This window comes from Mustelus asterias, chromosome 27, assembly GCF_964213995.1.
Source record: "Mustelus asterias chromosome 27, sMusAst1.hap1.1, whole genome shotgun sequence".
Taxonomy (NCBI): domain Eukaryota; kingdom Metazoa; phylum Chordata; class Chondrichthyes; order Carcharhiniformes; family Triakidae; genus Mustelus; species Mustelus asterias.
This window is the reverse complement of record NC_135827.1, coordinates 892,407-906,424: the sequence shown is the minus strand read 5'-3', so window position 1 is coordinate 906,424 and position 14,018 is coordinate 892,407. Positions and strand designations below refer to the sequence as shown.

The 14,018-nt window shown below is 45.0% G+C and overlaps 1 protein-coding gene across 3 annotated transcripts in view; it reads right to left on the bottom strand.

Annotated features, from left to right (window-relative positions):
* Nucleotides 1-1,032: 1,032 nt before the first annotated feature.
* The window catches only part of LOC144480058 (transmembrane protein 107-like), a 49,024-nt gene continuing 36,038 nt past the window's right edge, over nucleotides 1,033-14,018 (bottom strand). For all 3 annotated transcript variants that reach the window (XR_013495606.1, XM_078199229.1, XM_078199230.1), the window contains one exon: nucleotides 1,033-1,565. Coding sequence is in view for 2 of the 3 variants with exons in the window: in XM_078199229.1 (XP_078055355.1) it covers nucleotides 1,496-1,565 (70 nt within the window). In the remaining variant the exon portion in view is untranslated. The remainder of the gene's footprint in view (nucleotides 1,566-14,018) is intronic.

The window sequence follows — 14,018 nt, the reverse complement described above, 5'->3', positions numbered from 1 at the left end:
ATTATAATTATTTTCTTTTTATTTAGACAAAGATCAAAGATGTATGAATAACTGCATTCCATTATATAGAACACTGTCAGAAAGTATTACTGTGATTACAAGCTGTCTAGGTAATTCAAGTTATGCCTCCAGCAGGAGACCAGTGTTCCATAGGGCCACACCATGAAGATAAGGTTCCATAGGGCCACACCATGAAGATAAGGTTCCATAGGGCCACACCATGAAGATAAGGTTCCATAGGGCCACACCATGAAGATAAGGTTCCATAGGGCCACACCATGAAGATAAGGTTCCATCACCAACTTCAACCTGCATTCCCTCTGTCAGCAGCTGAGCTTGGAGTAAAGAGGCATGGCACTTTTCCTTATATTTTATACATGTGGTACAAGTAGAAAAAAGTTATAGATTCCATTAAAAACAGATTATTGATGTGAATAACTAAATGTCTCTTACTGCTCCCTCTGATCCAGGGCCGAATGCTTGACTGAACCTTTTAGCTTCTTTTTTGGTAGTGTGTGTAATCAATTGTTTTCTAATACATTATCAAACTGCCTATACTCACATTAAACCAATTCAATGTCAGCAGCTCACTCAGTTGCATGGATAATCCACTACGTTTAATTCTGCCTTAACTAAACATCTACAAACACACACTTTCCTGCAGGTATTAAAAAAGTGGTAATCACGGCTGGTATTCCTCTCTGTAACTCAAGGGTGTTGGGGTGAGTTCTAATGGTCTGACTGCTACCTTGGCTGAGATCAGTTAGTTCAGCGCCCCTGGTAACTCAGTGCCACATTGGGTCATTCCCAACATCCAACAGGGAAGTAGGTCAGACCTGCTAATAACTTTCCACTTACTGGCGAGTTTAGCACACTCCTACAGAATTTCTGCTCACATGTGCTGCAGCATCTGTGAAAGCAGTGAAAATCAGTCTAGCAAAGGGCCTTGCTCCTCTTTGGGTATTCCATGCTGTGGTCTGTGAGCCAGACACAAATGTCTATAGTGAAGGAGCAGCTCTCTGAAAGCTCGTGATACCAATAAACCTGTTGGACTTTAACCTGGTGTTGTGAGACTTCTTACTATAGTGAAGCTGGTAATGAACACTTTCTGTGATGGAAATTGATAATACATGTTCCATAACAGAGATGCTGGTATACGTATTCTATAATGTAGACTTGATATTTATACTCTGAAATGGAGATGCTGAAAAACATATTCAGTAATGAAGCATCAGATGCAGATTCTATAATGGAGCACATGATGTACATGATCAATAAGTGAAGGTGAGATGGGAGCTTTCTATAATGAAGGAAATATAAAAGGGTCTATAATGCAGACTGTGACATACACATTCTACAATAGCCTGGTGTTCAAGTTCTACAAACGTTGCTGGTATCCACTATCCAGTCCCCAGTAGGGATCCATTGCGTTGGGTCAGGCGTTCCATTACTTTAGTGGCGGATTCCAGGTTTTAAATGTGGATTTTCATCATGCTCATAATGGCTTCTTCTTCAGCACAAACACTGCGACCATAAGGACAACTTCAACACACGCTGGAAGAGTACTGAAAATCAAGCAGAACCACCATGTCACATCAGAATAAAAAGTCTTCATTATTTAAACATTTTCTGTTGTACAATCTGGAGAAAAACACAAAAGTTGGAAACGGAGTTTATGTGTCTGGGCAATGGTGCAGTCACACGAGTCATGATTCTGTCATTAACCTGTACTTTGTGCTTAATTGCGAGTTAGTACAGGGGTCCACAGAAAGATCAGTGTACATGCATCTAATGCCCTATGCATAGCAACAGTAAATGGTCATTCAGTCCCTCAAACCTGTTCCACAACTCAGTAAGATAACCTCTAATTTGTGATTTAACTCCACTTAGATACCTCATTCACATCGCTATTACTCTTTGCAAACATAAACCAATTGATCTCAGGTCTGAAACTATATTATATTGACTGTCTGTTGCAAAGGAGGTAGATGCTACCCAGGACATGGTGACCGTCGAGGAAATTCTGTTCCTAGAAGGATTCAAAATTGTTAAGGAGGAAGTGTTGAAAATATTGTCAGTATTGAAAGTTGACAAAGCGCTGGGACCGGATGAGATGCATCCAAGGATATTGAAGGAAATGAGAATGTAAATTGCAGGAGCGCTGGCCATAATCTTCCCTGGACTCAGGGAAAGTGGTAAGAGTTTTAACAACACTGTGTTCACCCCAGTCCAACGCCGGCATCTCCACCTCAGGGAAAGTGCCAGAGCATTGGGAAATTGCAAATGCTATGCCTTGTTCAAAAAAGGTTGTAAGGATAGCTCCAGCAATTACAGGCCAGTCAGTTTAATATCGGTGATCATAGAATTTGATCATCGGATGGAGGGTTATAGGTAGGCCTAGAAGGTAGGGATATGTTCGGCACAACTTGTGGGGCCGAAGGGCCTGTTTTGTGCTGTAGTTTTTCTATGTTTCTAAACCCTACAGTGCAAAAGGAGGCCATTCAGCCCATCGAGTCTACACTGATAACAAACCCACCCAGGCCTTATCCCCATAACCCCACATGTTTACCGCAGTAATCCCGCTAACCAATGCATCCCAGGGCACTAAGGGGCAATTTAGCATGGCCAATGCACCTAACTTGCACATCTTTGGACTGTGGGAGGAAACCGAACCACCTGGAGGAAACCCACGCAGACAGGGGGAGAACATGCAAACTCCACAAAGACAGTGACCCAAGCCGGGAATCAAACCCAGGTCCCTGGAGCTGTGAGGCAGCAATGCTAATCACTGTGCCACTATGCAAGCTTCCAGAAACAATTACTTGGAAGAGAATTAGTAGTCACATGGAAAAATGTGGGTTGATTAGGAAGAGCCAGCATGGACTTTGAAAGGAGAAATCATGTTTAATTGCTGGAACAAACAGATGATGAGGGTAATCCTGTTGATGTGATGAACATGGACTTTCAGAAAGCATTTGATATAGTGCCAAACAGACTCATGAGAAGAGTTATAGTTCATGGAGCAAATGGGACAGTAGCAACGTGGATACAAAATTTACTGAATAATAGAAGCAGAGGGAATGGTCAATGCATATTTTTGGGCTGGACGAAGGTTTGTAGTGAACTTCCCCAGGGGTTGGTATTGGGGTCCTTGGTTTTCCCTATACATATTAATGATCTACACTTTGGTGTGCAAGGGACTATTTCAAAGTTTATGAATGAGACAAAACTCAGAAGGATTGTAAACTGCAAAGAGGACAGTGCAGAACTTCAAAAGGACGTAGACAAGTTGGTGGAGTGGACAGATAGGTGGCAGATGAAATTCAATGTGGAGAAGTGTGAGGCGATGCATTTTGGTAGGAAGAATATTGAGACAATATAAAAGAGTAAAATTCTTGAGGTGCAGGAGCAGAGACAGCTGTGTGTATGTATGTGCATGGATCATTGAAGGTGGCAGGACATGTAGAGAGAGCAGTTAAGGATATAGTATTCTGGGCTTTATTAATAGGGGCATGGAGTACAAGAGCAAGAAGGTGATGCTGGACTTATACAAGATACTAGTTAAGACTTCAGCTGGATATTGCGTACAGTTTTTGGCACCACACGATAGGAAGAATGTGAACACAATGGAGAGTGCAGAAAAGATCTACACGACTGGTTCCAGGGATGAAAAACTTCAGTTATGAGGATAGGAGTCTGGAGAGAAGGCTAAGTGGAGATTTGATAGAGATGTTCAAACTCATGAGGGGGCTAGGCAGAGTAGATAGACAGAAACTGTTCCCACTCGTAAAAGGGTCAAGGATGATTACATTGCAATCAATGTCCTGATTTATTCTTTGCTAGTTTCTCCTGCCTTGCTCTGTTTACATTTTAGCTGCTTATATTTCTTGAAGATCGCCCCCCCCCCGCCCGACACTTCTTTGTAGTTTAAAGCCTTTGCCATCTCCCTTTTTATCCTTGCTGTCAGGCTAAGGTTCCCACATTGGTTTAGGTAGAGTCTATTACATTGGTACAGCTCCTTCATGTCTCAGAAATAGTGCCAGTGTTCCATGAAAAGGAACCCCTCTTTCCCACATCAGTCCTTTAACTATATGTTAATCCTGCTCATCCCTCTGCTCCCATGCTAATTTGCATGCAGCTTGGACAATAATTCAGAAATTATTATCCTCAAGGTCCTGCTTCTTAAATTTAGATCCTAATTCCTGTTACTCATTCAGCAGGACCACCTTCCGGTTCAATTTTCTTTGTTTCAAAGTGGACCAGTATAACTTAATTTACCTCACTTCTTTCCAGGTTCCTCATCAGCTTTGTGAGATATCTGTCACCTTGGCACCGGCTCAGCACACACCCTTCAGGAATTGCATTCTTGGCTGCAGAGAGCACGGACTCTGACTCTAATTAGTTTCTGATTTCTATTCGGCTCTTCCCACTGTGCACCCCCTCCCACCACAACCAAACCTGGATAGTCGACTGAGTCATGTCTGCATTGAGGTCCACCCAGCATTCTTTCTTCTTGTATTGACAGATAGTGGGTGCATTGCACTCGTTGAACAGGAGCAGCGTAGGGCCTCCTCCACATTATCTCAAGGCTCCCATTATCTGGCTCCATATTAATCACACCCTCCTCTTCCTGAACCTGTGATTTATCCTCAGATATGACCGTAGTTTGTATAAAACTGTCCAGAAATAAGTCTTCCCTTACGTGTCAGAATTTCTCCAACTCACACTCCAGCACAATGACTCTGAGCTACAGATTCGAGATGGAGACAGCTATTGCACACAGGTTTAGGGTAGTCTCGCAATCCATAAACTCCCACTTCTGCAGACCAGAAACAACAACCTACTCTGCCATATCTTAGACTAGTCTTATTTATTTAATTAAAGTCTTTATGTAGTGATTATTTGTAGTTACAGCAAGCAGTTCAGTGAGTTAACTATATATTTAACACCGTTCTTATCCATTGCTGGTGCTAGTTTAAGCTACTGTCTTTGGAGAAATAAAACTTCATAAAACTCATAAACCAGGAGGAGGCCATTTGGTCCATCGTGACTGCACTGGCTCTCCAATCGACACTAAAGGAATGACTAATTTAGACCATAAGACATAGGGGCAGAATTAGGCCATTCAGCCCATCGAGTCTGCTCTGCTATTCCATCGTGGCTGATAAGTGTTTCTCAACTTCTTTTCCTGCTTTTTCCCTGTAATCTTTGATCCTCTTACCAATCAAGAACCTATCTATCTCTGTTTTAAAGATACTCAAAGTCCTTGCCTCCAAAATCTCTGTGGCAATGAATTCCATAGATTCACCACCCTCTGGCTCAAGAAATTCCTCCTCATCTCAGTTTTAAAGGATCATCCTTTTACTCTGAGGCTGTGCCCTCAGAACCTACTAACGGAAACATCTTCCCATGTCCACTGAAGAAGGGAAAGGGTTAATGTTTTTTGTACTCAATGTATTTTGTACCGAAAGGATTTTGTACCTAGAATGGATCACAAACATAACCCTTCATTGTGGCTAATCACCTCAGGTTTATACTGCTTTTGACATTAATACAAGTTATTCATTCTTTAACTTCTTATTCTTATAACGATAGTCAATGTGAATGTTTTTTTTGTAAAGTCTTACCTTTCCTACAAGCTTGTGTGTGGTTTATGGAAAGGAAGCAATTACATGATGTGGAGTGCGATAACGGCCGTTTGAAGGGGAACCGCGCTGGGACAGCTGCAAGTGCACCGGTAACTTCAAAGGGGAGCCGCGGAAGAATAGGAAACCAGAACCTGCTTCGTGACCTGAGAATGCCAGATACACTGGTTTATGGTCAGAAGCTGTAAATGTATTTTTGATTTGTAACTGGTCTGGAGTTTGCTTCGTGAGCAGCAGTTGTGAATTGTACTTTTGAGTCATGACTAGTCTGGAGTTTGAGTCGTGACTAGTATTGGGAGCCATGCTGTATATATATCCCCACTTTTCTGTGTTCAGGGAGAACTTTGGCTTTCCGCTTTCAGAGGTCAAGTTCTCCCGCAAGCTTCTGAGAATAAAGCCTTACTGTATTTTGGCTCAACCTAGCCTCAGAGGTATTTTTTACCTACAACATCCACTCTACCCAGGCCTTTCATTATTCTGTAAGTTTCAATGAGATTCCCCCCATATCCTTCTAAACTCCATCGAATACAGACGCAGAGTCCTCAGAAGCTCCACATACATCAAACTTTTCATTCCTGGGATCATTCTCGTGAACCTCCTCTGGAACCTCTCCAAGGTCAGCACATCCTTCCTTAGATACGGGGCCCAAAATTGCTCACAATATTCTAAATGTGGTCACACCAGAGTTTATAAAGCCTCAGCGGTACATCCCTGCTTTTGTATTCTAGTCCTCTCGAAATGAATGCTAACATTGCATTTGCCTTCTGAACTAACAACTCAACCTGTAAATTAACAAAGAACAAAACAGCACAGGAACAGGCCCTTCGGCCCTCCAAGCCCGTGCCGCTCCCTGGTCCAAACTAGATCATTCTTTTGTATCCCTCCATTCCCACTCCGTTCATGTGGCTATCTAGATAAGTCTTAAACGTTCCCAGTGTGTCCGCCTCCACCACCTTGCCTGGCAGCGCATTCCAGGCCCCCACCACCCTCTATGTAAAATACGTCCTTCTGATATCTGTGTTAAACCTCCCCCACTTCACCTTGAACCTATGACCCCTCGTGAACGTCACCACCGACCTGGGGAAAAGCTTCCCACCGTTCACCCTATCTATGCCTTTCATAATTTTATACACCTCTGTTAAGTCTCCCCTCATCCTCCGTCTTTCCAGGGAGAACAACCCCAGTTTACCCAATCTCTCCTCATAACTAAGCCCCTCCATACCAGGCAACATCCTGGTAAACCTCCTCTGTACTCTCTCCAAAGCCTCCACATCCTTCTGGTAGTGTGGCGACCAGAACTGGACGCAGTATTCCAAATGCGGCCGAACCAACGTTCTATACATCTGCAACATCAGACCCCAACTTTTATACTCTATGCCCCATCCTATAAAGGCAAGCATGCCATATGCCTTCTTCACCACCTTCTCCACCTGTGACGTCACCTTCAAGGATCTGTGGACTTGCACACCCAGGTCCCTCTGCGTATCTACACCCTTCATGGTTCTGCCATTTATCGTATAGCTCCTCCCTACATTATTTCTACCAAAATGCATCACTTCGCATTTATCTGGATTGAACTCCACCTGCCATTTCTTTGCCCAAATTTCCAGCCTATCTATATCCTTCTGTAACCTCTGACAATGCTCCTCACTATCTGCAAGTCCTGCCAATTTTGTGTCATCCGCAAACTTACTGATCACCCGAGTTACACCTTCTTCCAGATCGTTTATATAAATCACTAACAGCAGAGGTCCCAATACAGAGCCCTGCGGAACACCACTCGTCACAGGCCTCCAGCCGGAAAAAGACCCTTCCATTATCACCCTCTGTCTTCTGTGACCAAGCCAGTTCTCCACCCATCTAGCCACCTCCCCCTTTATCCCATGAGATCCAACCTTTTACACCAGCCTACCATGAGGGACTTTGTCAAACGCTTTAATAAAGTCCATATAGACGACATCCACGGCCCTTCCCTCGTCAACCATTCTAGTCACTTCTTCAAAAAACTCCACCAGGTTAGTGAGGCATGACCTCCCTCTCACAAAACCATGCTGACTATCGTTAATGAGTTTATTCCTTTCTAAATGCGCATACATCCTATCTCTAAGAATCTTCTCCAACAACTTCCCCACCACGGACGTCAAGCTCACCGGCCTATAATTACCCAGGTTATCCTTCCTACCCTTCTTAAATAACGGGACCACATTACCTATCCTCCAATCCTCTGGGACCTCACCTGTGTCCAGTGACGAGACAAAGATTTGCGTCAGAGGCCCAGCGATTTCATCGCTCGTCTCCCTGAGCAGCCTTGGATAGATTCCATCAGGCCCTGGGGATTTGTCAGTCTTTATATTCTCTAACAAACCTAACACTTCCTCCCTTGTAATGGAGATTTTCTCCAACGGTTCAACCTTAAGAGAATCCTGAGCTAGGATTCCCAAGTCCTTTTGTGCTTCGGATTTCTAAATTCTCTCTCCATTTAGAAAATAGTCTTCGCTTCTATCCTTCCTACCAAAATGCATAACCTCACACTTTCCCACACTGTATTCCATCTGCCACTTCTTTGCCCACACTCCGAACCTGTTCAAGACCTTCTGCAGCCTTCCCGCTTCTTCAATACTACCTGTCCCTCTGCCTATCTTTGTGTCATTGCAAACTTATCCACAATGCCCTCAGTTCCTTCATCTAGATCATTGATGTATAAAATGAAAAGTTGTGGTCCCAACACTGATCCTTGTGGAACTCAACTAGTCACCAGCTGCCATCCTGAAAAGGACCTTTTTATCCCCACTCTGCCTTCTACCAGTCAGCCAATTTTCTATCCATGCTAATAACTTACCTCTAACACCATGGGTTCTTATCTTATTCAGCAGCCTCCTGTGCGGCACCTTTTCAAAGGCCTTCTGGAAATCCAAGTAGATAATGTCCATGGGCTCTCCTTTGTCTAACCCGCTCGTTACCTCCTCAAAGAATTCTCCTGTCTTCATGTAACCCTGCTTTACAGATAACGATCTAATACCCTTTTGAATCTGAATCTGCCTCCACCACACTCTCAGACAGTGCATTCCAGACCTTAAACACTTACTGCGACTTTTTTTCAACATATTTGCTTTTGCCAATTATTTTAGATCTATGATGTCTTGTTCTCGATCAGTTCACGAGCAGGAACAGTTTCTCCCACTGGCTCTGTCCAGACACCTCATCATTTGAAACACCACTATTAAATCTCCTCGCAGCTTTCTTTTCTCCAACAAAAACAGTTCTAACCTCTCCAACCTATCCCCATAACTGAAGTTTCTCATCCCTGGAACCACTCTTCGGAACTTTCCAATGCTTTCACATCCTTCCTAAAGTGCGGTACCCAGAACTGGATGCAAGATTCCAGCTGAGGTTGAACTGATGAGGGATGATCTCAAGTCCGCCCTCTCCGTCCGGTGGATCAGTGGCGGGGCTCAAGATCCAGTGGAACCCAGAAGTCATGAATCTTGCAGACGAGATTTCCGGATTCTGAAGGGGGAGGGGAAACAGTCACAAGTCATGGTACACATTGGTACCAATGACATAGGTAAGAGAAGGGACGGGGATTTAAAGCAGGAATTTCTGGAGCTGGGCTGGAAGCTGAGAGCCAAGACAAAACATGTGGTCATCTCTGGTACGTTGCCGGTGCCACGTGATAGCGAGTTGAGGAACAGGGAGAGAGTGCAGTTAAACATGTGGTTGCAGGGATGGTGTAGGAGGGAGGGTTTCAGATACGTGGATAATTGGAACACATTCTGGGGAAGGTGGGACCTGTACAAACAGGACGGGGTGCACCTGAACCAGAGGGGCACCAATATCCTAGGAGGGAAATTTGTTACGGCTCTTCAGGGGGGTTTAAACTAATTTGTCAGGGGAGTGGGAAAAGGAGTAGTAGTCCAGAAGTCAGTGAGGATGGTGAGGTATTGGGGAAGGTATCAGGGTCAAGGGTGGGTACCGGTAGACAGGAAGGTGGGTTGAAGTGTGTCTACTTCAATGCAAGGAGCATCCGGAACAAGGTAGATGAACTTGGGGCGTGGATTGGTACTTGGGACTACGATGTTGTGGCCATTATGGAGACGTGGGTAGAACAAGGACAGGAATGGTTGTTGGACGTTCCGGGGTATAGATGTTTCAGTAAGTGTAGGGAAGCTGGTAAAAGAGGTGGAGGAGTGGCATTGTTAATCAAGGATAGTTTAACGGCTGCGGAAAGGCACTTCGAGGGGGATCTGCACACTGAGATAATATGGGCTGAGGTTAGAAATAGGAAAGGAGCGGTCACATTGTTAGGAGTTTACTATAGGCCCCCAAATAGTAATAGAGAGGTGGAGGAAGAAATTGCTAAGCAGATTATGGATATGTGTGGGGGTCACAGGGGGACTTTAACTTTCCAAATATTGATTGGAACCTTTGTAGGTCAAATAGTTCGGATGGGGCAGTTTTTGTGCAGTGTGTGCAGGAGGGTTTCCTGATACAATATGTGGATAGGCCGACAAGAGGTGAGGCCACATTGGATTTGGTACTGGGAAATGAACCGGGCCAAGTGTTAGATTTGGTTGTGGGAGAGCACTTTGGAGATAGTGACCACAATTCGGTGTCTTTTGTTATTGCAATGGAGAGGGATAGGGCCGTACGGCAGGGCAAGGTTTACAATTGGGGGAGAGGTAATTATGATGCAATTAGGCAAGAATTAGGGGGCATAAGTTGGGAACAGAAACTGTCAGAGAAAGGAACTAATGAAAAGTGGAACTTTTTCAAGGAACAAATACTGGGTGTCCTTGATAGGTATGTCCCTGTCAGGCAGGGAGGAAATGGCCGAGTGAGGGAACCATGGTTCACGAAAGAGGTGGAATGTCTTGTGAAAAGGAAGAGGGAAGCTTATGTAGGGATGAGGAAACAATGTTCAGATGGCTCGATTGAGGGTTACAAGTTAGCAAGGAATGAGCTGAAAAAGGGGCTTAGGAGAGCTAGGAGGGGACACGAGAAGTCCTTGGCGGGTCGGATCAAGGAAAACCCCAAGGCTTTTCCTTGTGAGGAATAAAAGAATGACCAGGGTGAGGTTAGGGCCGGTCAAGGACAGTAGTGGGAACTTGTGTATGGAGTCAGTAGAGATAGGCGAGGTGATGAATGAATACTTTCTTCAGTGTTCACCAAGGAGAGGGGCCATGTTTTTGAGGAAGAGAAGGTGTTCCAGGCTAATAGGCTGGAGGAAATAGATGTTTGGAGGGAGGATGTCCTGGCAGTTTTGAATAAACTGAAGGTCGATAAGTCCCCTGGGCCTGATGAAATGTATCCTAGGATTCTTTGGGAGGCAAGGGATGAGATTGCAGAGCCTTTGGCTTTGATCTTTGGGTCCTCGCTGTCCACGGGGATGGTGCCAGAGGACTGGAGAATGGCGAATGTTGTTCCTCTGTTTAAGAAAGGGAATAGAAATGACCCTGGTAATTGTAGACCGGTTAGTCTTACTTCGGTGGTTGGTAAATTGATGGAAAAGGTCCTTAGAGATGGGATTTACGACCATTTAGAAAGATGCGGATTAATCCGGGATAGTCAGCACGGATTCGTGAAGGGCAAGTCGTGCCTCACAAATTTGATAAAATTTTTTGAGGAGGTAACTGTGGGATAGAGGGAAAGTTGGCCAATTGGATAGGTAACTGGCTGTCTGATCAAAGACAGAGGGTGGTGGTGGATGGAAAATTTTCGGATTGGAGGCAGGTTGCTAGCGGAGTGCCACAGGGATCAGTGCTTGGTCCTCTGCTCTTTGTGATTTTTATTAATGACTTAGAGGAGAGGGCTGAAGGGTGGATCAGTAAATTTGCTGATGACACCAAGATTGGTGGAGTAGTGGATGAGGTGGAGGGCTGTTGTAGGCTGCGAAGAGACATAGATAGGATGCAAAGCTGGGCTGAAAAATGGCAAATGGAGTTTAACCCTGAGAAATGTGAGGTGATTCATTTTGGTAGTACTAATTTAAATGTGGATTACAGGGTCAAAGGTAGGGTTCTGAAGACTGTGGAGGAACAGAGAGATCTTGGGGTCCATATCCACAGATCTCTAAAGGTTGCCACTCAAGTGGATAGAGCTGTGAAGAAGGCCTATAGTGTGTTAGCTTTTATTAACAGGGGGTTGGAGTTTAAGAGCCGTGGGGTTATGCTGCAACTGTACAGGACCTTGGTGAGACCACATTTGGAATATTGTGTGCAGTTCTGGTCACCTCACTATAAGAAGGATGTGGAAGCGCTGGAAAGAGTGCAGAGGAGATTTACCAGGATGCTGCCTGGTTTGGAGGGTAGGTCTTATGAGGAAAGGTTGAGGGAGCTAGGGCTGTTCTCTCTGGAGCGGAGGAGGCTGAGGGCAGACTTAATAGAGGTTTATAAAATGATGAAGGGGATAGATAGAGTGAACGTTCAAAGACTATTTCCTCGGGTGGATGGAGCTATTACAAGGGGGCATAACTATAGGGTTCGTGGTGGGAGATATAGGAAGGATATCAGAGGTAGGTTCTTTACGCAGAGAGTGGTTGGGGTGTGGAATGGACTGCCTGCAGTGATAGTGGAGTCAGACACTTTAGGAACATTTAAGCGGTTATTGGATAGGCACATGGAGCACACCAGGATGATAGGGAGTGGGATAGCTTGATCTTGGTTTCAGATAAAGCTCGGCACAACATCGTGGGCCGAAGGGCCTGTTCTGTGCTGTACTGTTCTATGTTCTATGAGATCGCAATCTGTAATTTTCGCCACTCCTCACCAGCGTAGTAATCAGCATTTACATACATTGCAATATAATTAAAGACCCCTCTGCCATATAGTCTCCCTAGCCGTATTCTCAAACCTCACCAATGTAACATCAGGTGGGTGAGATTGATAACAGATTCACCTTGACGTAAACCTGTCGAGGGGGATCCTCCAAAGCCTTAAAGGCGAGGATAGCCACCAGGAGAGAGGGACATGGCCAGGTAGTGTCCTTGCAATGCCCCTGTCACAGGTTGGCACTGCCAGGTTGGACCCGAGTGGGAGTCTCATTTGGTCTGTAGCCCTGCAGGTTGGGGCTTTTGAGTTGCAAATTCAGACACCTTTTCAATGAGTTGAGGGCTTTGGCCTCTCTCACCCATTCAGGCAGCGAGTTCCAGACCCCACAACCCTCTGGGTGAAAACATTTTTCCTCATAGAGGGATTAGCGGGTAAATATGTGGGGGTAGGGCCTGGGTGGGATTGTGGTCGGTGCAGACTCGATGGGCCGAGTGGCCTCCTTCCCCACTGTAGGGTTTCTATGATTCTCCCCTGTAATCTTTTGACCAATCCCCTTAAATCTCTGCCCCTAATCTCTGACCACTCTGAGATCCTTCCCATCCACTCTATCCAGGCCTCTCACAATTTTGTACATCTCTATCAAATCTCCCCTCAGCCTCCTCCGTTCCATTGAGAACAACCCCAACTGTCCAATCTTTGCTCACAACTGCAGTTTCCCAGTCCTGGCAAGTTCCTTGTCAATCTCCTCTGTACTCTCCCTAATGCAATTACATTCTTTCTGTAATGAGGTGACCAGAACTGCATGGAGTACTCAAGTAGGGCAGCATGGTGGCAAAGTGTTTAACACTGCTGCCTCACAGCACCAGGGACCCAGGTTCAACTCTGGCCTTGGGTGACTGTCTGGAGTTTGCATTTTCTCTCTGTGTCCATGTGGGTTTCCCCTGATGCTCCGGTCTCCTCCCACAGACCAAACGTGTGCAAGTTAAGTGGATTGGCCATGCTAAATTGTCCATTAGTGTCCCAGATATGTAGGTTAGATGAATTAGCCATGGTAAGTGTGTGGTTATGGAAATAGGGTGAAGGAAAAGGGCCTGGGTAAGGTACTCTGTCAGACAGCATCGGCGCAGACTCGATCGGCCAAATGGCCTCCTTCTGCTTTATAGGGATTCCATGATATCTATGAAACTGCGGCCTAACTAGCGTTTCATATAGTTCCAGCATCACCTCCTTGCTCTTGAAAGGATTCCATGTGTCTTCTTAATGACCCATTAACCCACCTTCAGGGACATTCACTCTGAGGTCTCTCGCTCCCCCTACACCGTCCTGTATCCTCTCATTTACTGTGATCTTTTACCTTGTTTGACTTCCCCAAATGCATCACCTTACACTTCTCTGGAGTGAATTCCATGTGCCACCTGACCAATCCATTAATATCCACCTGCAGTTTGCAGCAATCCTCCTCACTATCTACCACACGGCCAATTTTTGTGTCGCCTGCAAACTTGTTGATCAAAAACAGGGGACCTAATGCTAAGCCCTGCATAATCCCATTGAAAGCAGCCTTTTAGTCACAAAAACATCCATCAACAGTTACCTTTTTGACTTC